The sequence below is a fragment of the Miscanthus floridulus genome, chromosome 8 (assembly GCF_019320115.1).
Source record: "Miscanthus floridulus cultivar M001 chromosome 8, ASM1932011v1, whole genome shotgun sequence".
NCBI classification, from domain to species: Eukaryota; Viridiplantae; Streptophyta; class Magnoliopsida; order Poales; family Poaceae; genus Miscanthus; species Miscanthus floridulus.
Genome location: NC_089587.1, coordinates 44,176,620 through 44,195,245, shown reverse-complemented (window position 1 = coordinate 44,195,245; position 18,626 = coordinate 44,176,620). Strand labels below are relative to the sequence as shown.

Genomic DNA, 18,626 nt, shown 5'->3' with positions numbered 1-18,626 from the left:
CTTAAATGAAAAAGTAGTCAACTACAAAGTTGTCGAACTCACCGAGATCTACAACTTTCATTTTGGTCGTTTCTCCATATAAGATAGTTTGAACAATTTGAAAATTTGAATTTCAAAATCTAACAACTTCAAACAAAAATTTTAGGTAGTAAATGATTTCAAATGAAAAATTCATCAACATCAAAGTTGTAGAACTCATGGAGATCTACAACTTCTGTTTTGATCGTTTCTCCATCCGACATTGCTTAGACAATTTGAAATTTGAATTTCAAAATATAAGAACTTCAAACAGAATTTGAGGATACTAAATGACTTCAAATGAAAAAGTAGTAAACAAAAAAGTTGAAGGACTCATCGAGATCTACAACTTTTGTTTTGGTCATTTTTTCATCCGAATTCGTTTGTGTAATTCGAAATTTAAATTTCTAAATACGAGAACTTTAAAAAGAATTTTGGATAGTAACTAATTTCAAATGAAAACATCGTTAACAACAAAGTTGTAGAACTAATCGAGATTTATAACTTTTATTTTAATCATTTTTTCCATTCCGCTTTGTTTAACAATTCGAAGTAAATAAAATTATGAATAAAACAAAACTAATCTAGATTCTAACATATAAGAGCACAATATTGTAGTGGTCTTGTGTGTGGCATTGGAATCAAGAGGTCACAAGTTCAATTCTCCATTGGCGCATAATTGTCTGATGACAGAGAAAACCAACGAATGGCTCCATGGCCAAGTCAGCATGCCACAGTGGCATCAAATGTGGCAAAGAGGCACACTGTGACGAATTTTAGATATCAACAGTGACGGTACATAAATTTCGTCACAGAATCTAGGCCCAAGGTGGGCTTCAAAAGAACCCATGTCTGGTTCAGTAAAAAAACAACTATCAAAGATCAACACAATTCTTGTAGTGGTTTAATATTTATATATTTATTTAGAGAATTTAGATTTGAAACGTTTCCCAAGAATCAGGATTCCTACCAAACCCAACCTTAGGTCCTACCAACCCCCCCCCCCCCCCCCCCCCCCCCCCCCTGTCGTTATTCACTTCTTCCCTTCACTTCTCTTCTTTCTTCTGGCAGCGTTGTGATTGTGACAAACGCTGTGATCGTTGAATTGGAACTGCCGAAACAATTAACCTGTAAATCTGGAATGCTGGTGAGATTGCCAAGTATATATTTACGAGGATCCGTAGACAAACCACTTGTATCCTTATTGCCAAGTATTCATTGCAAGACTAGAAACGAAGGCTAGTTTGCTGTAAGTTCTCGCTTAAGCACATACTGTAAATCTCAGAGGGCAGTCTGAGTTTCATCAGTCCACTTCTAAAAGGCATGCTTGCATGTGTCCAAAGCTTAGACTGCATCTTAAAAACGACGACCTATTCAATTTGCAATCCAGATGTGCCGCTCAACGATTAGCACTTTAAAATGCGCGGGTTCATTGTCGTTCCTTTTTTTTTTTCAAAATGTAGGATGTCTTAGTATTTGAAAAGGTCAACAATTTAAATTTGATTAGAATTACTCGAAATAAATGTAAATTTAGTGCACAAAAGATGCATCAATAGAATTATTTGACATGTCTTTTTAGTAATATTGCAATCTTATGTGAATTATTTTCTTGTAACTAATAGCATCTTGCAACAGAAATCAATGGTCCTTTACATACTTTCTCAAAACCTAATATTTCATAAAAAAGAGATGTAGTAACGGTAATTAACTAGTGGTGTTTCATGGACCACCTTTAAGGATTTATTTTTATTTTCTCGTTGTTTCATATTTTGTCACGACAAACAAATGTTCCTCGTAGTACCCTACTTGTTAGAAGCATGAAGTACTTGTGTAGTTGGCATATATGTAGATGGAGTTGGTGGGTTTCATATGACCTTGAAAGTTTAGGTGAGTGAAGGCTAGCATATAATCCTTATTGCACGATATATATAGCAAAATTGAGTTAATCCTTTTACACGAAGCGAGAATAAAAGTATAAGAGAGACACTATATGTGTTGCATTATAAGAGTGGCACGTACAACTATATCACGTGGAGTGGTTCTAGGCATCAACCACCTATTTATGTAGTGAGCTGCTAAAAGCATCAACCTTTAAGGTTGGGAGAATGTTATACCCTAGCTCGTTACAATTCTAGAATTGTTCTTGAATTGCTTATATGTTGTTGTAGTTGGTAGATTTAGTACCTGTTAAAAGTTAATTTGTAGTTGTTATGTAGTTGGTATGTATAGCTGTATACACGCACGCATGACTAATCTCTCACCATTATTACTAGTCATTCTTGTCAACCGTGGTCAAACGAACAGGGCGATAGTATTTGGTGGCACATTTAGCAGTATACAGCAAGAAAGCGGCGATACCGTACGACGAGGTTGGTGGGAAGCAATTATAATTTTGTTAAATAAGCAAGACCCTACTTTTGAGTTTTGTCGCTTCATAAATACTCACACGGCCAAATCAAATTTCTATTGCCTTACAAGCTTTAATTCTCGATGCTATCAAGTTTAAGGTTTGGTTCCGTCTCTTTTTATCTGTCGTTCTCATTTTCCAAAAGATCAAACATACTCAACATTGACTAAAAATATATTAAAATATTAATATTTATAATACATAATTAATATCATTGGATATATTTTTGAATCTATTTTTATAATAAATTTATTTGATGATACAAATATTGCTAATTTTTTTTATAAATTTAGTTAAATTTTAAAAGGTTTGACCAACTCGACAGAGGGAGTACAGATGTAGTGACACCGGTAGATTGGTAGGAAGCAGCGCAATTGATTTTGTTAAATAAATAAGCATGACCTCACTTTTGTGCTCCATAAATACTCACTACTGTCAAGTCAAATCTCTATAAGCTTCAACAAGCTCATAGATAGATACGCTAGCTCAACGTTAGCGCGGCGCCGCTCCACACTCACGGCCCGCATGGAGGTGGACCATGGCGCCGCCGGCAACGGCAACCATGTCCAACAAAGTCGTCGCAGCACGGCGGAGCTGTCGTCGGGGCCGCCGCACAAGCCGCCGCTCGTGGACGACGACGGGCGGCCGCTCCGCACGGGCACGCTGTGGACAGCCAGCGCGCACATCATCACGGCGGTGATCGGCTCCGGCGTGCTCTCGCTGGCGTGGGGCGTCGGGCAGCTCGGGTGGGTGGGCGGCCCCGCCGCGATGGTGCTCTTCGGCGCCGTCATCTGCTACACCTCCACGCTCCTCGCCGAGTGCTACCGCTCCGGCGACCCCGTGTTCGGCCCGCGCAACCGCACCTACATCGACGCCGTCCGCGCCACCCTGGGCGACTTCAAGGAGAGGCTCTGCGGCGTCATCCAGCTATCCAACCTCTTCGGCATCGGCATCGGCGTCTCCATTGCTGCCTCCGTCAGCATGCAGTAAGTGGTGGTGACCAAAATCAAACCGCATCATATATTGGCGTATCCCATTTCCATCGTCAGCAAGTTCTTGGTTACATGCATGAGCAGGGCGATCAGGAGGGCGGGGTGCTTCCACTACCGAGGGCACGAGGACCCCTGCCACGCCTCCACCAGCCCGTACATCGCCATCTTCGGCGTGATGCAGATCGTCTTCTCGCAGATCCCCGACCTGGACAAGGTATGGTGGCTGTCCACCGTCGCCGCCATCATGTCCTTCTCCTACTCCACCATCGGCATCTGCCTTGGTGTTGCCCAGATTGTAGGTACGCGTTCTTCCGATCCGTGCACGCACGTCCTGACACGTCGAAATCAGAAGAGACAAAATTGCTACCTTTGTTAACTACTGACTTCCTTCCGCATGAATGTAATTGCAGTACACCGAGGACCAAAGGGGAGCCTCGCCGGCGTCATCGGCGCCGGCGCCGGCGTGACGCTGATGCAGAAGGTGTGGCGCAGCCTGCAGGCGTTTGGGAACATCGCGTTCGCGTACGGTTTCTCTCTTATCCTGCTCGAGATCCAGGACACGATAAAGTCGCCGCCGCCGTCGGAGGCCAAAGTGATGAAGAAGGCGACGGCGGTGAGCGTGGCGGTGACGATGGTGATCTACCTGCTGTGCGGCTGCGTCGGGTACGCGGCGTTCGGCGGCGAGGCCCCCGACAACCTGCTGACGGGGTTCGGCTTCTACGAGCCCTTCTGGCTGCTGGACGTGGCGAACGCCTTCGTGGTGGTGCACCTGGTGGGCACCTACCAGGTCATGTCGCAGCCCGTCTTCGCCTACGTCGAGCGCCGCGCCGCCGCGGCGTGGCCTGGCAGCGCGCTGGTCCGTGCCAGGGACGTCAGGGTGGGGGGAGCCATGGCGTTCACCGTGAGCCCCATCCGGCTCGCGTGGCGCACGGCGTACGTGTGCGTCACCACGGCAGTGGCCATGCTGCTGCCCTTCTTCGGCTCCGTCGTGGGACTCATCGGCGCGCTGGGGTTCTGGCCGCTCACCGTCTACTTCCCCGTGGAGATGTACATCGCGCAGCGCCGGGTGCCGCGGGGGAGCAGGCGGTGGATGCTCTTGCAGGGGCTCAGCGCCGGGTGCCTTGTTGTGTCCGTTGCTGCCGCGGCGGGGTCCATCGCCGGCATCGTGGAAGACCTCAAGGCGCACAATCCCTTCTGCTGGTCGTGCTGACCGATCGAAGCAACTCTCTATCAGATTGTCAGGGAAGATTCTGTGATCTCTCCGGCTATCTGATAATCCGAATCAGAACCGCGATCGAGAAACGCCTGTTGCACTGTACTGTCTTTTAGTTTTCTTCTCCAACGAATTGTATCGGAGCTGCAAGCAAGAAGATACTTGATTTGCAGTTCAATGCTCTAGTCGTTGCACTGCAATGTTTTTTTAGTTAATCCTCAAAATGCACCGAAGCTGCTGCTTTGTTTCTCGCACATCAGGCCGTCCTGTTGTCGGTACAAAAGGACACATCCACGCAGAAGCACAAAAAGAAACTAGGGACGCCATAATCAAGCTACATAATTAAGACAAGAAGTCTCAAAGCCCAAATAGTTTTATGAGCCTTTTTACAGCTCATGAAAAATGATCTTAGTACCCTCAGTGGAAAAATCCCTCTTCGTAGACTTATCTAAGATGGCTCTCTAAAGTGCGCACAAGATACTATCACAAAAAAAGTGCCCACGAGATTTAGAAAACTATTGGAGTGTACAAAGATATATAAAACTATTTTTACTCAAATGACTCTTCAAATAATAATTTATAAAGTAAATTTTGGAAAGACTCTTGGAGATGCTCTGAAATTGTTGGAGCTGCACAAAAGATAACTTGTTAAATACAAGTTGCCTTTAGAGCATCTTCAAGAGCCTTTCTAAAATCTACTCTCTAAATCATCATTTGGAGAGTCATTTGAGTAAAAAATGTTTTCTATATATTTGTATCCTCCAACAATTTTTCTATATCTTGTGCGCAGTCTAGAGAGCCATCCTCGCTCTCTATCTTTGGCTAGCAAAAATACGGAATGGAGGATATCTATATTTGGATATCCAATTGAAGAGGATGTCGGAGGATATTTTTCCACCAAAATCTCTATTCCGGTAAATCAGGGAAGATATAAAGAGTCTCTTGGAGATGCTCTGGTAGACTCGCAAACGTGTGTAAACAAATCCATTCATATAATAGAGGAATATTATCCTTTTTCTAAGAAAATAAAGAAATTTTTGACAGATCAATTCGATATTATAAAAAAAAATTATTCATGATCCATTTACATGGGTCCATGACGGCACGACAAAGATCAACTTGTGCTCATCATCATTTTTTTTACCATATTTTGGACACCCTAAGGTCAAAAACTTTTCCTTTTTTTTTTGTTGAGGCCTAAGTGAAAAGTGGGCTCGAGAATAGGTTCTCAGGGAACGGATGGCACAGGTGCCAGAAGTACAGATGAGAATAGATGCAGTGCATGATTGCTCTATAGACTAACGAAAATAAATCGTAAAAAAGACTAACGAAAATAGCTCAATTAATAGAGGGAAACATCAGGAAAGAGGTTTGGAGAGAGGTGACGGTTGGCCTGAAAAATAAGATAAAATACTGTTCCGACTGAATTGTTGTAAGAGAAAAATACTATTCTGACTAAAATACACTGTTCATGTGAACAGCGCCAATGTGAGTGGGCTGGCCAGCACCAGCCCAGCCAACCGAACAGGCGGTTTGTTTTTCATAGTATATGCCGTAGTCTGCTCTTCCTCGAGAGCCGAATAACAGTTTAAGAACGGAAGGAAATCTGCAAAGTTGCCCATATCTATAATGATATAAAAAGCAACAAATTTCTTTTGTCCCCTCTCCCCCGTGCATCCATCCCATACTCTCATATATCTCTTATTAAATTCCTCATCAGACTATAATCCCTCACACCCTTCTCACTCCAGCGGATGCCAAATATTAGATTTACAACGGGAGTCTGAAGCCCAACATAAATAGAATCTATATTCTTCTCCAGTAAACATCGATTACTGTATAGAGCTGCAAAACCTTTCATTGACGTTATACCACTCATGTCATGATCTGGCCCCTAAATCTAAAGCTGTATGCGTTGCGAGTCATCAAATGCGCGATCATGTGTCTTGCCTTCCACATTTCTTAACCCAAAAATAGGTGCCCACATTAGCCATTCATTTAAAACCACTATCAGAAAATCAAGATTTTATGAGGATAATTTTTTTTTCATAAGAATTACAAACACATTCATAAAATAATTTATTTCATGAGGGTGATAATAAAACCTCCAGATAAATGTTGAATATTTAGTCATTTTAGGACATGCTTTAATCGGAAATGATACACCACATACAACATATGACATAAACAAGCATGAACAATCCATTCATCGTGTATGCACATCTGCTATCGAACAAGGTAAAAGCATGTCCTACTACAAGTCAAGGTTTAAAATCTCTGACTGTAGCTGCAGCTATAACGGAGATAGCGCTGCTAGGGAAGACAACAGCTAGGAGAATCAACTTTTAGTTTTAGCGCTAAGTGGTCATAGATGCTAATATAGTTGTATTTAGCTGGAGATACCGCTAAATGGACCTTGATTTAGCCGGAGATAGTTGTATTTGGACGGCACAATAACGCACAACCATCCGGCCCAAATGACACTAGCCCTTAGCTGTTGGCTCTCTCTCCCACTTGGCTCTCTTCTCTCCCAATCCTCTCGACGACAAAACAGGATATGGTGGCGACGCTCGGTCCTGGAGCCCCAAAGTGGTGGTAGCGCGGCGGTGCGCGACCCACTCCTCTTCCTCTTCCCCAAGTGGCGGCGTGCCCCCCCACTCCTCTTTCTCTCCCCCAAGCAACGGCGCGACGGCAGCAAGCGACAGAGGTGGCTAGGTGTGGCTGCGGCGGCGGAGGAAATCTGGTAGCAGTACCATTGAAACTCCAAGTTCTGTTCCTACATAAGCAACATGACCAATGGCATATATCATGGCAAAGCAATTTGCTAGCAAGTTTCTTCTCCGCTCATCACTTGCAATCTCATCTTGTGCTTGTACCTTGTAGACATATTCAGTAATGATTTAAGATCATCTTGTGCCTGTACTCCTGTAAATTGCTGGTTATGAATCAATTAGTATTTAGTAATGGTTATCAATTAGTAATAGTTATCAGGTTATTTCAAGTTTCTGTGTATTTTTTCTGATTTTGGCAAAAACAACTACATCGCTTAGCCGCAGCTATCTCCGGCTATAGCTGAGCTAAGAGGGATAGCCAAATATTTAAAACCTTGCTATAGATTCACAGCTCACAACAACATATGTGCCAAAGTTGAGTTCAGACTATGCGCTTGGGTGGAACCCAAGCCGGAGACAGTAGGAACAACGTTACCATCAGACTTGGTCATGATGGCCTGCTTGAAGTAGTTGATCTAGGCGCAACACAAAAAGAGATTCGCAGTGCAGTCCCTTGAGTGGTCGCCGGGAAGTAGTTGTTCGCTCGATGAAGCCTGCAGTTGCTGGATCGAAGTCGTCGCGCCCCCAAAAAAACCTTTATGGCAGGCTTGATTGCCTTCCCGATCAGTGCATGCTTCCACATTTCACGAGTCATCAAATGCGGTAGCCGGCGGAGGCAGAAGCACTGCTGAGAGTAGACCAGGAGTTGGGCTAAGGTTTTTTAGCAGAATACACCTTTATTATTCTTCCTAAGAAGTACAGAAGCCATCAGGAGAAGATACAAACCAAACATGTCTCCCTAAATTAGCATAGATACAACTCCTAGCAAGATTATGGGCATCAACATTTGATCGTCTCCCCTCATGGATAAACTCAACAATTCTGAAATCATTCGATCTAGCTCTAATTTCCTGGACAATGTGCCCATAAGAGCCCATACTACCTTCACGTATGCTTGCAACAACTCCAGCAATGTCACATGCCACTCTGAAGTCCTGAAGTAGCAAGTCGCTAGCAAGAGCCAGGCCTTCTTTACATGATATAGCCTCCACCGTCTCTGGCTCCAAGCTTCCTTCTATCACCATCGCCGAGGCCCTCAGGAAGCGTCTAGTAGAGTCGCGTGCAACAGCTGCAGCAATGACAATTCCTGAGTTCTTAGCCAAGGCTGCATCAACGTTCATCTTCATTAGCCCCGCTGGGGGAGGAATCCAGCAAGTGTTGCTGCTCTGAACAACGGGTCGATCCTTCACTTTTGGTTGCACCAATTGGAGATCAGCCACAAAACTAGTGACAAAATTATGAATCGAGAGTGGGCTTTGATAAATATCTTCATGAATAGCTTTCCTTCTAGCATACCAAATAGCCCAAAGTGTCACGGTGACCTGGACTAGGTCCTCATGCTCCAAAGATTTCATCATTGCTGCCAACCAGCCGATTGCATCCTGATCGTCAATACGACCAATGTGCTCAGTTATGTCATCCTTCTCCAGCGCCTAGGCACAGCGAGCCATACTACACTCAAGGAGAGAGTGCCGCCATGAATCTCTAGCGCCACAGATGGAGCACGCACTGCTATCAGACATGTTCCTGTGGAGGAGAACATCTTTTGATGGGAGAGAACACCTAGCAAGTCTCCACAAAAACACCCGCGCTTTGGAGAGAACTTTGATTCCCCACAACATAGACCACTCCTTCTGCACAGCGTGTCTGTTCGAGGCACCCGCCGATCCAGCTAGAGACTTACGGTGTGCAAGCATTCTATATGCCGAACGGACCGAGAAGAGACCACGCTTCTCAAAGTGCTAGGCCCAGAAATCCTGTTGTCGCCTTGTACCGAGTGGGATACTTGTGATCACAACCACATCCGCCAGTGTAAAGAATTCCATCAGCTTCTCCCGATCCCAGGACGCCGATGTTGAGTCTATAAGTTCATTGACCAATTGAGGAGGGTCAACCCGATTGGTGGGAACTGGCCTCTTCAATCCAGCTGACGGTAGCCAATCCATCGACCAAATGCTGGTCGTTTCTCCTGTCCCTATCCGCCTTATCAGGCCTCCCTTCAATACCTCTCGGCCTTCAAGAATTGAGCGTCAAATACGAGAGGGTGATGATCCGATCTCAGCTGCCAAAAAATCTCTGTCTGGAAAGTAGACCGATTTTAACACCCTGGCACTCAACGAGCTACCATCCTGTAAAATCCTCCATGCTTGTTTCGCTAAGAGTGCAAGGTTGAACAATTCCATGTCTCTAAAACCAAGACCACCGAGGCCCTTTGGTTGAGTCATGTCATCCCACGCCACCCAACATGTCTTCCGCTTACCTTCTTTGCATCCCAACCAAAATTTGCGCAACAAACCATTTATATGTTGGCACAGTAATTTGAGCAACTGATTTGATGAGAACCTCTTTCCCACCCGCCGAAAGGCATTGATCCATCCATCCTTGAACTCTGTCCCAAACCCGATTCTTTAAATATTTGAAAGCTCCGTTTATCGATGATCCCACATCTGATGGCATGCCTAAATATTTCTCCTTCATTGTTTCGGTTTGTACCTCAATAATATCCTTGATCTCTTCCCTCAAGCTTTGGCTGCAACCCTTAGCAAAATGGATTGAGGATTTTTCCATATTAATTTGCTGGCCTGAAGCTTGACAGTAAATGCTCAACACATCCTTCACCGCCCGAGCACTCGCCCCATCCGCCTTGAAAAACAGCAGGCTATCATCTGCAAAGAGTAGGTGGTTAACCGTCGGAGCTGACGGTGCCACCCTAATGCCATTGAGCGCTGATGATTGATTCCTTGATTTTAAGAGGCACGAAAGGCCATCTGCTGCTAACAAGAAAAGATACGGTGAAATCGGGTCGCCTTGTCTAATTCCTCGTGTCGGCACAACAGATTCCAGGCAGTCACCATTGAGCTGAACTGAGAACGAAACTGATGTGACCAGCTTCATAATCATCTCCACCCAGATCTGATGAAAGCCCAGCCAAAGCATAATTGCTCTCAAGTATGGCCACTCGCCCCGGTCATACGCCTTCCGCATGTCTAGCTTGAGTGCACAACATCTCTGATCCCTGGCCCGTTTCTTTTTCATAAAGTGTAGGTACAAAAGCCGATTGCTCTTCTGAAATTATCTCAGGTAAGATCACCTTCAGTCTATTTGCCACAACCTTGGAAGTAATTTTATAAATTACATTGCACAGACTGATGGGACGGAACTGACTTAGATCCTCCGGATTATCAACTTTCGGTATCAACACTAGGATTGTGTCATTGATCAACTTATTAGGATCATCATCCCCTCGCAGTATCTGCATTACCGCCGAGGTCACCTGTGTTCCACAATTAGCTCCTTGATTTTTAGCTCAGCATGATATGGTCCAACTCTACGCGGGTCTGACTGTAGCCGCTCCAACTCGGCTGCTAACTTGCGAAGCTCCCAGCGCACATTACCGAAAGACAATCGCTCCCAGCGCTGCAACTGACCGCTAACATCCTTCAGCTTGCGCTGTAAATCAGGCACTGTTGACGACTCCGGCCACCCCCATGCATCCGCCAACGTGGGTGAGAAATTTTCATGGGTTTCCCACATGACCTCATACTTGAAGTTCTTCTTTCTTGTGCTTCTTGGCTCATCCGACCTCCAAGTCAGAGTAATTGGGACATGGTCCGAAGCAGCCGCTATAAGGTGCCGAACCTTGGCAAGAGGATAACGCATGGTCCAATCAACAGTGGCCAACGCTCTATCCAAACGAACCCGACAGAAAGATCCGCCGGTAACCTTCTTTTCATACATCCACTTTCTTCCTTCAAAACCTAAGTCCGCCAAACAACACACATCAATGGCTTCCCTAAAGCCCTCCATTTGGGCATTACTTCGCTCTTGCACACCGACATGTTCAGATCCGTCGAGGACTTCGTTGAAGCCACCTATACATACCCAGGGAAGAGGAGACGAAGATTTGATGAATTTCAGTAAATCCACGTCTTATACCTCTCGCTAGTCCTTGCTTCCCCATACACACAAGTTAATCTCCATGGCTCTAGATCTCCCTCTTGAACAATGGCATAAATATGATACTATGAGTACGGTAAAATATGCAGATTAATATTATTCTTCCAAAAAATTCCTAGGCCACCACTGCGGCCCGAACTGCTTACAGCAAAAGCAAAATCAAAACCTAACGTGGTCTTTAGTTGCTCCACCCTCGCCTTGTGTACTTGAGTCTCCTGGACACATAGTACAGAAGGGGCAACTTGCCCCGGCAAATCGTGAAGCTGTTTCACTGTCGCGGCGTTGCCAAGTCCGCGACAGTTCCAACTTAAGCAACTCATTGGGGATGGCGGCACTCCTCGAGGGAGCCCGCCCCATCAATGTCCTTTGCACTCGTCGCTTTCTTCTCCTCTGTCCTCTTTCCACCGGTCCAGCATCCATCACCAACTGCTTGCGAGCACCAGGAGGTGGTTCCCCCCCCCCACGCCTGCCTGTGCGGCTGTCTTGACAGGGCTCGAGGCCATGTCATCCAGCTCCCTGTCATCTTTGTTATCATCATCAACGTCTGCCGAGGTTCGTTTCCTGGAACCTGATTCAGACGTCGTAGTCACCTTCGCTTTCCACATGGGACCGCGGCCACCACGCCCACCGACCTGACCACGTCCACCCCGTGTTGGTTTCACACCACCACGTCCGCCGCCATCCCTCGGCATCTCCCGATCACCTGGCGCTGAGGATCGGAACCTCGGCGTGCCAGGGTGCCAAGATTCCGCATCAGCAACCATCCACGATCCAAACTGAAGATCCTTCTCCGTGTACTCCCCAGCGCCACACTCCAGATGAACGTGTCCCACCAGCCCGCAGTGGGCGCAAAACCGAGGAAGCTTCTCATACTTCACTTGGAGCAAAATCTTGGCCTGTCCCTCGGGAGCAAGGGTCACCACCCGAATCAGGGGTTTTGCAGCAGCAAGCTTCACCCGGACTCGATGGAAGTCCCCGGTCCTCGATGCAATTGCCTTCATCTCGATCTCCTGCACCTCCCCCACCTTCGCAGCAAGTTGTTTCACAATGGCTTCGGTGCGAAAAAGATGAGGGATCTTTTGAATTTGGATCCAACCAAGCACCTTACTTGGGATCTCGCTGGGGATTGTTGTCGATCCGTCGAACTCCTCAAGCATCAATGCGTATCCCCTGAAAATCCAGGGGCCGTCCTCCATAATACGCTTCCAGTCCCCCAGGCAGAACGCCTGGACAACCAACAGATTCTTGCCAATTGACCGAAAGGTCACTTCCCAGGCTGGGTTCCACGCCGAACGCATGGTGGACACCAGCGAGGTCACGCTGAACTCCTTTTGCTGTGAGGAGTTTTGCCGCCGCCATCCACTTCACTGCCGGGAGGTTCTTCCGGTCCTCTTTTGCCAGCACCACGCCGTCCTTCTCCTCCTCACTCAACTGGAGCATCTTGAGCAACTCGTCCATCCCACCTCCATCTCAGCCCTCTTCTCCCCGGCCTTCGAACTCTCTGCCGCCATGGATCAAACCTCCACACAGACCTCGCATGAACCTCCACAGGAACGATGCGCCAAGGCCGGGTAGGTGAGCAAAGTCACCTCCTTGGTCAGCCCGAACACACCGCCCCTGGGGAGTGCACGAGATGGAAAGGAGGAGGTCGGAATCCCTCGCCGCCGATAATCGCCGTCGAGGTCGCCTAACGCTAGGAAAGCCCCAGGTCCGTCCTATTTCCGAGTCTGGGGAGTCGCGCTAAGGTAGAAAGGACAGCATCGGGTGGGGCTGAAGCTTTACTTTCCTGGGCTCAGTTGGGCTGTAGAGAAGACCTATAATTGAATATTTTTGGATCGCGCCTTGCGCTGCAGGCACCCCAGCCCAGGGCCCAAGTCCGCCCCTGATGGGTGGTGCCCTGTTAGTAGTTGATATTTTTTGATAATTCTAAAAAAAAAGTTGATATTTTTTGACGCCTTCTCATAAAAAAGTTGATATTATTTAACGTTTCTCAAAAGAAAAAATAAAAAAGTTGATATTGTTTGACATCACAACTGTAGATGCAACAAAATAGATGCTCTTGAAAGTAAATACTAAAAGTACAACAAAAAGGGAAACAATCACATGTTCAGTATATTTCTGTTTTTAATCTCCCTTGCAGAATTCAATTTTGAATGGGCGATTGCAATCAGACAAGTGTGTATGGTCCAGAAACCTAGATATCAGTAACAAGGTACTCCTAATTGACTAGCAAACTCTGTACGTGCTCAATAATCAATGCAACAGCATGTAAATTTCTGTTATCGCTGAAAAATCGCAGTCGTCCCATGTGTTCACAATTTAAGAAACCACATGAATACATTCCTATTTTTCTCAAGCCACAGTTTAGAAGTCAGAACTGTACCACAGACTACTTGGTATTTCATTGGCAAGCAAAAATGCACTCATCAGCAGTTAAAAGAGAGAGCATGTAGAGGGCTGGTTTTATCCAGCTATTAGTTATTTAGGTAGTGCCACTACTGAATCACATGAACTAATAGCTGGAGCTATGTCCTTGCCTGCAACTACATGGATGACACCTATGAAACAATCACTCACAATTGCAGTTCAATATACATAAAATGTGCATCAAAGGTACAAAGCAGCTAAGCATGCCAGAGATGAAACGCTTTCCTGGTGGCATATGGGTAGATGAGGTGACATGCTATCTCTTCATGGCCTTGTATAATACAATTTAGGCTCCTTTGAATTCTCAAGCCACAGGCTGAAGCACTGGTTACACTAAATTGAACACGTTCAATACACTAGATCTACGGCTACAGGACGGTATGACTGCTTGATTTATTTGTTCAAAATGCAAAGGGTTTCTTTGGAAATTATTGCATTCATTTGACAGGCTCTGTCAATATTTCAAGAAAATCCACCAGTAATTTCTTAGCAACATTGTTTGAAGCCACGGGAGAGACCCAACCGAAACTAGCAGAGCAAAGATATGTCTACTCAAGAAGAATGGAACCCATATGAACCCATTCCATAAGTTCCTCTGAGCCCATATCTTTTTTTTTCTGAGACTCCACTCAACACAAACGGGGACCAAGTTTTTGGGCAGGGCCAAATTTCGGCTTTGCCTGTTAATTAGGGGCCAGCAAGCAAATGAGGCCCATGGGTCATATAAGGATCTAAAGCAAATGAGGCCCATGGGTCATATATGGATCTAAAGTAAATGAGGCCCATCGCCTCATCCATACCTATATAGTATATACATACAAGAAATGAAGTTCAGAATAAGGAGGTATCCTAGAACAAGGCAATGTGACTGACAGGTTCAGAAATCAGAACATTATATATGTATGCATGTATGAGCTAGCTAGCTTCACTTTAGCAAAAGACTTGTTCCTCAGTGCTGCATGAATGCCCAAAGGTCAGATTTAATTGTTGGAGGTTTTACGCATACACACTTTGTGGCCAAAGATTCCACTCGTGCATGCTCTTCTTCCGACAAGCTTTGGAGCCGCGTGATTAGATTACATTTTTTTTAGCACAGATTAAAGATGGCGACGGCTCCGTGTCACACCAAAAAGCGATCATACGTGCTCCTTCTGTACACGACAACAAGCAAACATACTTAAATCAAGCATATATCACAATCATAGTTATGCAGCTACTTAGGCCAGCAATTTTAAATTTCTACAATATAATCAATATATATTGTAATATCTATCTAGCTACTTTTACTAGGTAGCCACTCCTGGTCTGTGCCACATCCTTTAAATGGTCTCTGAACGCATGCACTGGCCAAAACTTCACAAATGATACCTATACATATATACATTGAAAATCTTTTTAAAAAATCAACATAAATTAGCTTAATTGGCACTTGGGTTACATTTGAGTCATCAAGGCTTTGTTGGATGCATACCATGTCAGACCATTCTTGTTCCTCCCTGTCCTGCCCTGGCCAACCGCCATCTTCCTTCTCCTGCAGCTGGTGGTAATTCCCTGCCGCCTCGACGTTCTGCGCCCGCCTCAACTTGGTCAGGCTATAATTTATACTGCAAACATTAGTGGAGACAACTCTAATTACAACCAGCTTCAAAAATGTATTTTTAGAGGCAGCTAGAAATCTCAGTCGTCTCTAAAAACGGACGACATCAGCTGCCTCTAGAAATTGTTTTTTTCAGAGGTGACAGGGAAAACAACCATGTCGAAAAATATATTTCTAAAGGTGGCTCGGTTAGTAGGAATCGATGAAAACATATGTAAAGACGGTTGTTAACTAAGCCACCTCTGCCCTAAAAAAGACTTCGTCGCTGAAAATCGTTTGTGTTTTAGTTCTCCTCCCCAGAGCGGAAACCCTTCTCACTCGTCGTCTTAGAGCTCTTCAAGATTTCAGGCGACTGAAATCTAGAAGGTGTGCATAAAGGTAATATGGAAAGCATTCCATCTCCATATGTGGCTCTGTTGCTGCTTTAACACCACAAGCAACAACCCAATGAACGAGTTTTCTGTGGATTTTAAACCAAAAGAAAATGCTGGGGATGCATATATCTGTTGGATGCATGTGCATCTTGGTTTGTTTTGGTTATCGTAAAAGCAGAATCGCTGAGCTAGGTGTACATGCGTGCATATTCTTTGTTTCGATCGATCGATCAAATTAAGGGACAAGTTTTAGCTAGGTTGGTGCTAGTAGGTAGGCGATGATATGATCGTGCTGTTCTTCGCTTTGGACGGTTTGTCCCTCCACGTTGTCACTCACGGCCGCGCAGTCCGGACCCTGATTTGATTATATTAATTAACTAGCTTTGGAGAGATTATTCAATGGATTTAATCGCCCGTGTAATCGTGTTCAAGGACGACGGATATGTGTAAATAAATCCGTAGCATCTTTCCCGGCTTGTCTCGTTGTGATGGATCCACTTCCAGACTGGCTGATTGAATATAGCAGGTTCGACGCAATCATTACTTTCAACTGGTGCACGCTTGGGTTGGGCCATGTTTGTTTGTTTCATTCTTCGGCGCTGCTCATCGCTTCATACAAAAGCTATCTACTACTCAAACAAACACGGCTGGGGAGCTTGCCGAGTTGGCCAGGTGGACGATGGAGATGATGCATGGTTCAAGCGTCGAGAGGTGCTGTGTGTAGTGGACCACGGTGGCAACGGTGGCCGGGAAAAGAGAGACGGCGTGTTCGCTGGTTGGTTTCTGGGCTGGTTTGAACTGGTTGGTGCTGGTTTGTTGTGAGAGAAAAACACTGTTGACTGATTGAATAAGCCTGGCTGAAACCAACAAGCGAACAGGGTGAGAAGCAGGTGGGTAGAATGGAGCAGCAGCTAAATCACAGTTGTACACCGACTCACAGATGCATCCATGGGTCTAACGCACCTTCATTCGCTTTGATGTGATTTAGATTTAGCTATTGCATAAGTCTTACTCCTTGGGTAGAATGGAGCAGCAGCTAAATCACAGTTGTACACCGACTCACAGATGCATCCATTGCCAGTGGTGGAGCTAGGATTTCACGGCTGGGTATTCCAAATACAAAAAAATTCCGATGCATATGCAATAGTAATAAGGGACAAAACCAGTACAAAATTGATCCTGGTGCACAGCTCAAGTAGTATATATATAATTTTCTTAAAATATATGCTAGGTAAATTATTTTTTACCCTGGTAACAAGGCACCGGGCAAAGTGAACCTGGTGTCACCCTGGTAATAATCAAAGTATAAGTTCTTTATCTACGTTACAAGAAAAGCAATGCAACATTTTTTTCAAAAAAAAAGAACACAATGCAACAAAAAAAAAGAAAACGAAACCTTCAATTCTTACACTGAAGAATCAAGAATGGATCTGGGGTCTTTTGTGTTCGTCGTGCTGTTGCTTCAAGCCGCAGATGAGAGAGGTGCCGAGGGGGAGGGTCGGACACCTGGACGCCGGAGCCGAGGGGAAGCCTCCAAAGATCGCTAACCGCCACCACCAGAGGAGTGCCGGGCGCAAGGTGCTGCCGCATTCCCGACTGCCAGAGGGCCGATGGGCGAGGGGTCGACCGGGCGAGGGCTGAAGGGCCGAGGGGGAGAGCCGACCTGCCGTGCCGCCGCCCTTCCGATCGATGCGAGCGACGGACGGGAGCAGGAGACAGGGACGGGAGTACGATCGATGGGTTTCTGTCTTTCTGAGTTCGTGGGCTGCTGTTACTAGTTGTTCTACTGGTCAGTCTGGGCGTTCGGTTAACCGAAACCGATCGGTTTGGTTCTTTAGCTAATTCGGTTACCTAAGAAGAAGGGACCGATCGGTTACTTTGAAAATGCGGAACCGAGGAATTTCGGTTTCGGGTAATTCGGTTTGGTTTCGGTTCTAACCGATGGAACCAGATTTTTTAGGAACCAAGAAACAACCCATTCAATTGCAAATTTCGGCAGTATTTTGCCTGATTTTCATGCAGTCAAAAGGGACAATTTAAACAACAATGCAGCATAAAACAACAGTACAACACATATATGTTATTGTTCTCTCAAATATTCAAGCATAGAGCAATATTCAAGCCTGCATTCCAGGGGCCTTTACATAGTTCGATTATTTTAGGTCAATTCAGTTAACCGAGTGCTGGAACCGAATTAACTATAATAATTTCGGTTCCTAGAACCTGGAACCAAACCTGGGACCGAATATTTCGGTTTCGGTTATTTCGGTTTTGATTCCGGTTAGTTCGGTTCTCAGTTCTCGGTTTTTTGTGCTCAGACAGATCTACTGGGCTTATGGGCTACATATTTGCAACATTCAACAAACGAACGTGCTGTATCATTATACATGTATACATATATTTGTGTTTGTCATAAAAATCATGAGTATTTCATGGAATACAGGGGCATACCCTGGCGCCGCCCATGTCCATGGGTCTAACGCACCTTCATTCCCTTTGATGTGACAAATTTATAATACGTGCATATTAGATTTTTTTTTGAGCCTGCACCTCTAAGTATACAAGTTATAGTATCTGAACTCCTCCACACAACATGTATGCACACCACCCTAGATCTACAGCCTATATACCACCAGCGTCCTTCTAGAAATTCCTAGAGTATACAAGTTATAATATAGTATCTGAACTCCGTACAACACACTCACACCACACGCACACGCATGCATACCCTAGATCTACCTATATACCACCAGCGTCCTTCTGGAGATCGCTAGTACAGGATGGGCATGTCGTAGTCCCGTGCAAATTGT

At 45.4% G+C, this 18,626-nt stretch overlaps 1 protein-coding gene across 1 annotated transcript; it reads left to right on the top strand.

Moving 5' to 3' along the window:
* The first annotated feature begins 2,910 nt into the window (after window positions 1-2,910).
* Window positions 2,911-4,815, top strand: LOC136471815 (amino acid permease 3-like). Its single transcript, XM_066469558.1, has 3 exons — window positions 2,911-3,411; window positions 3,502-3,716; window positions 3,828-4,815. The coding sequence occupies exons 1-3, from the start codon at window positions 2,951-2,953 to the stop codon at window positions 4,625-4,627; spliced, it is 1,476 nt and encodes a 491-aa protein (XP_066325655.1). The 5' UTR covers window positions 2,911-2,950; the 3' UTR covers window positions 4,628-4,815.
* Window positions 4,816-18,626: the final 13,811 nt, after the last annotated feature.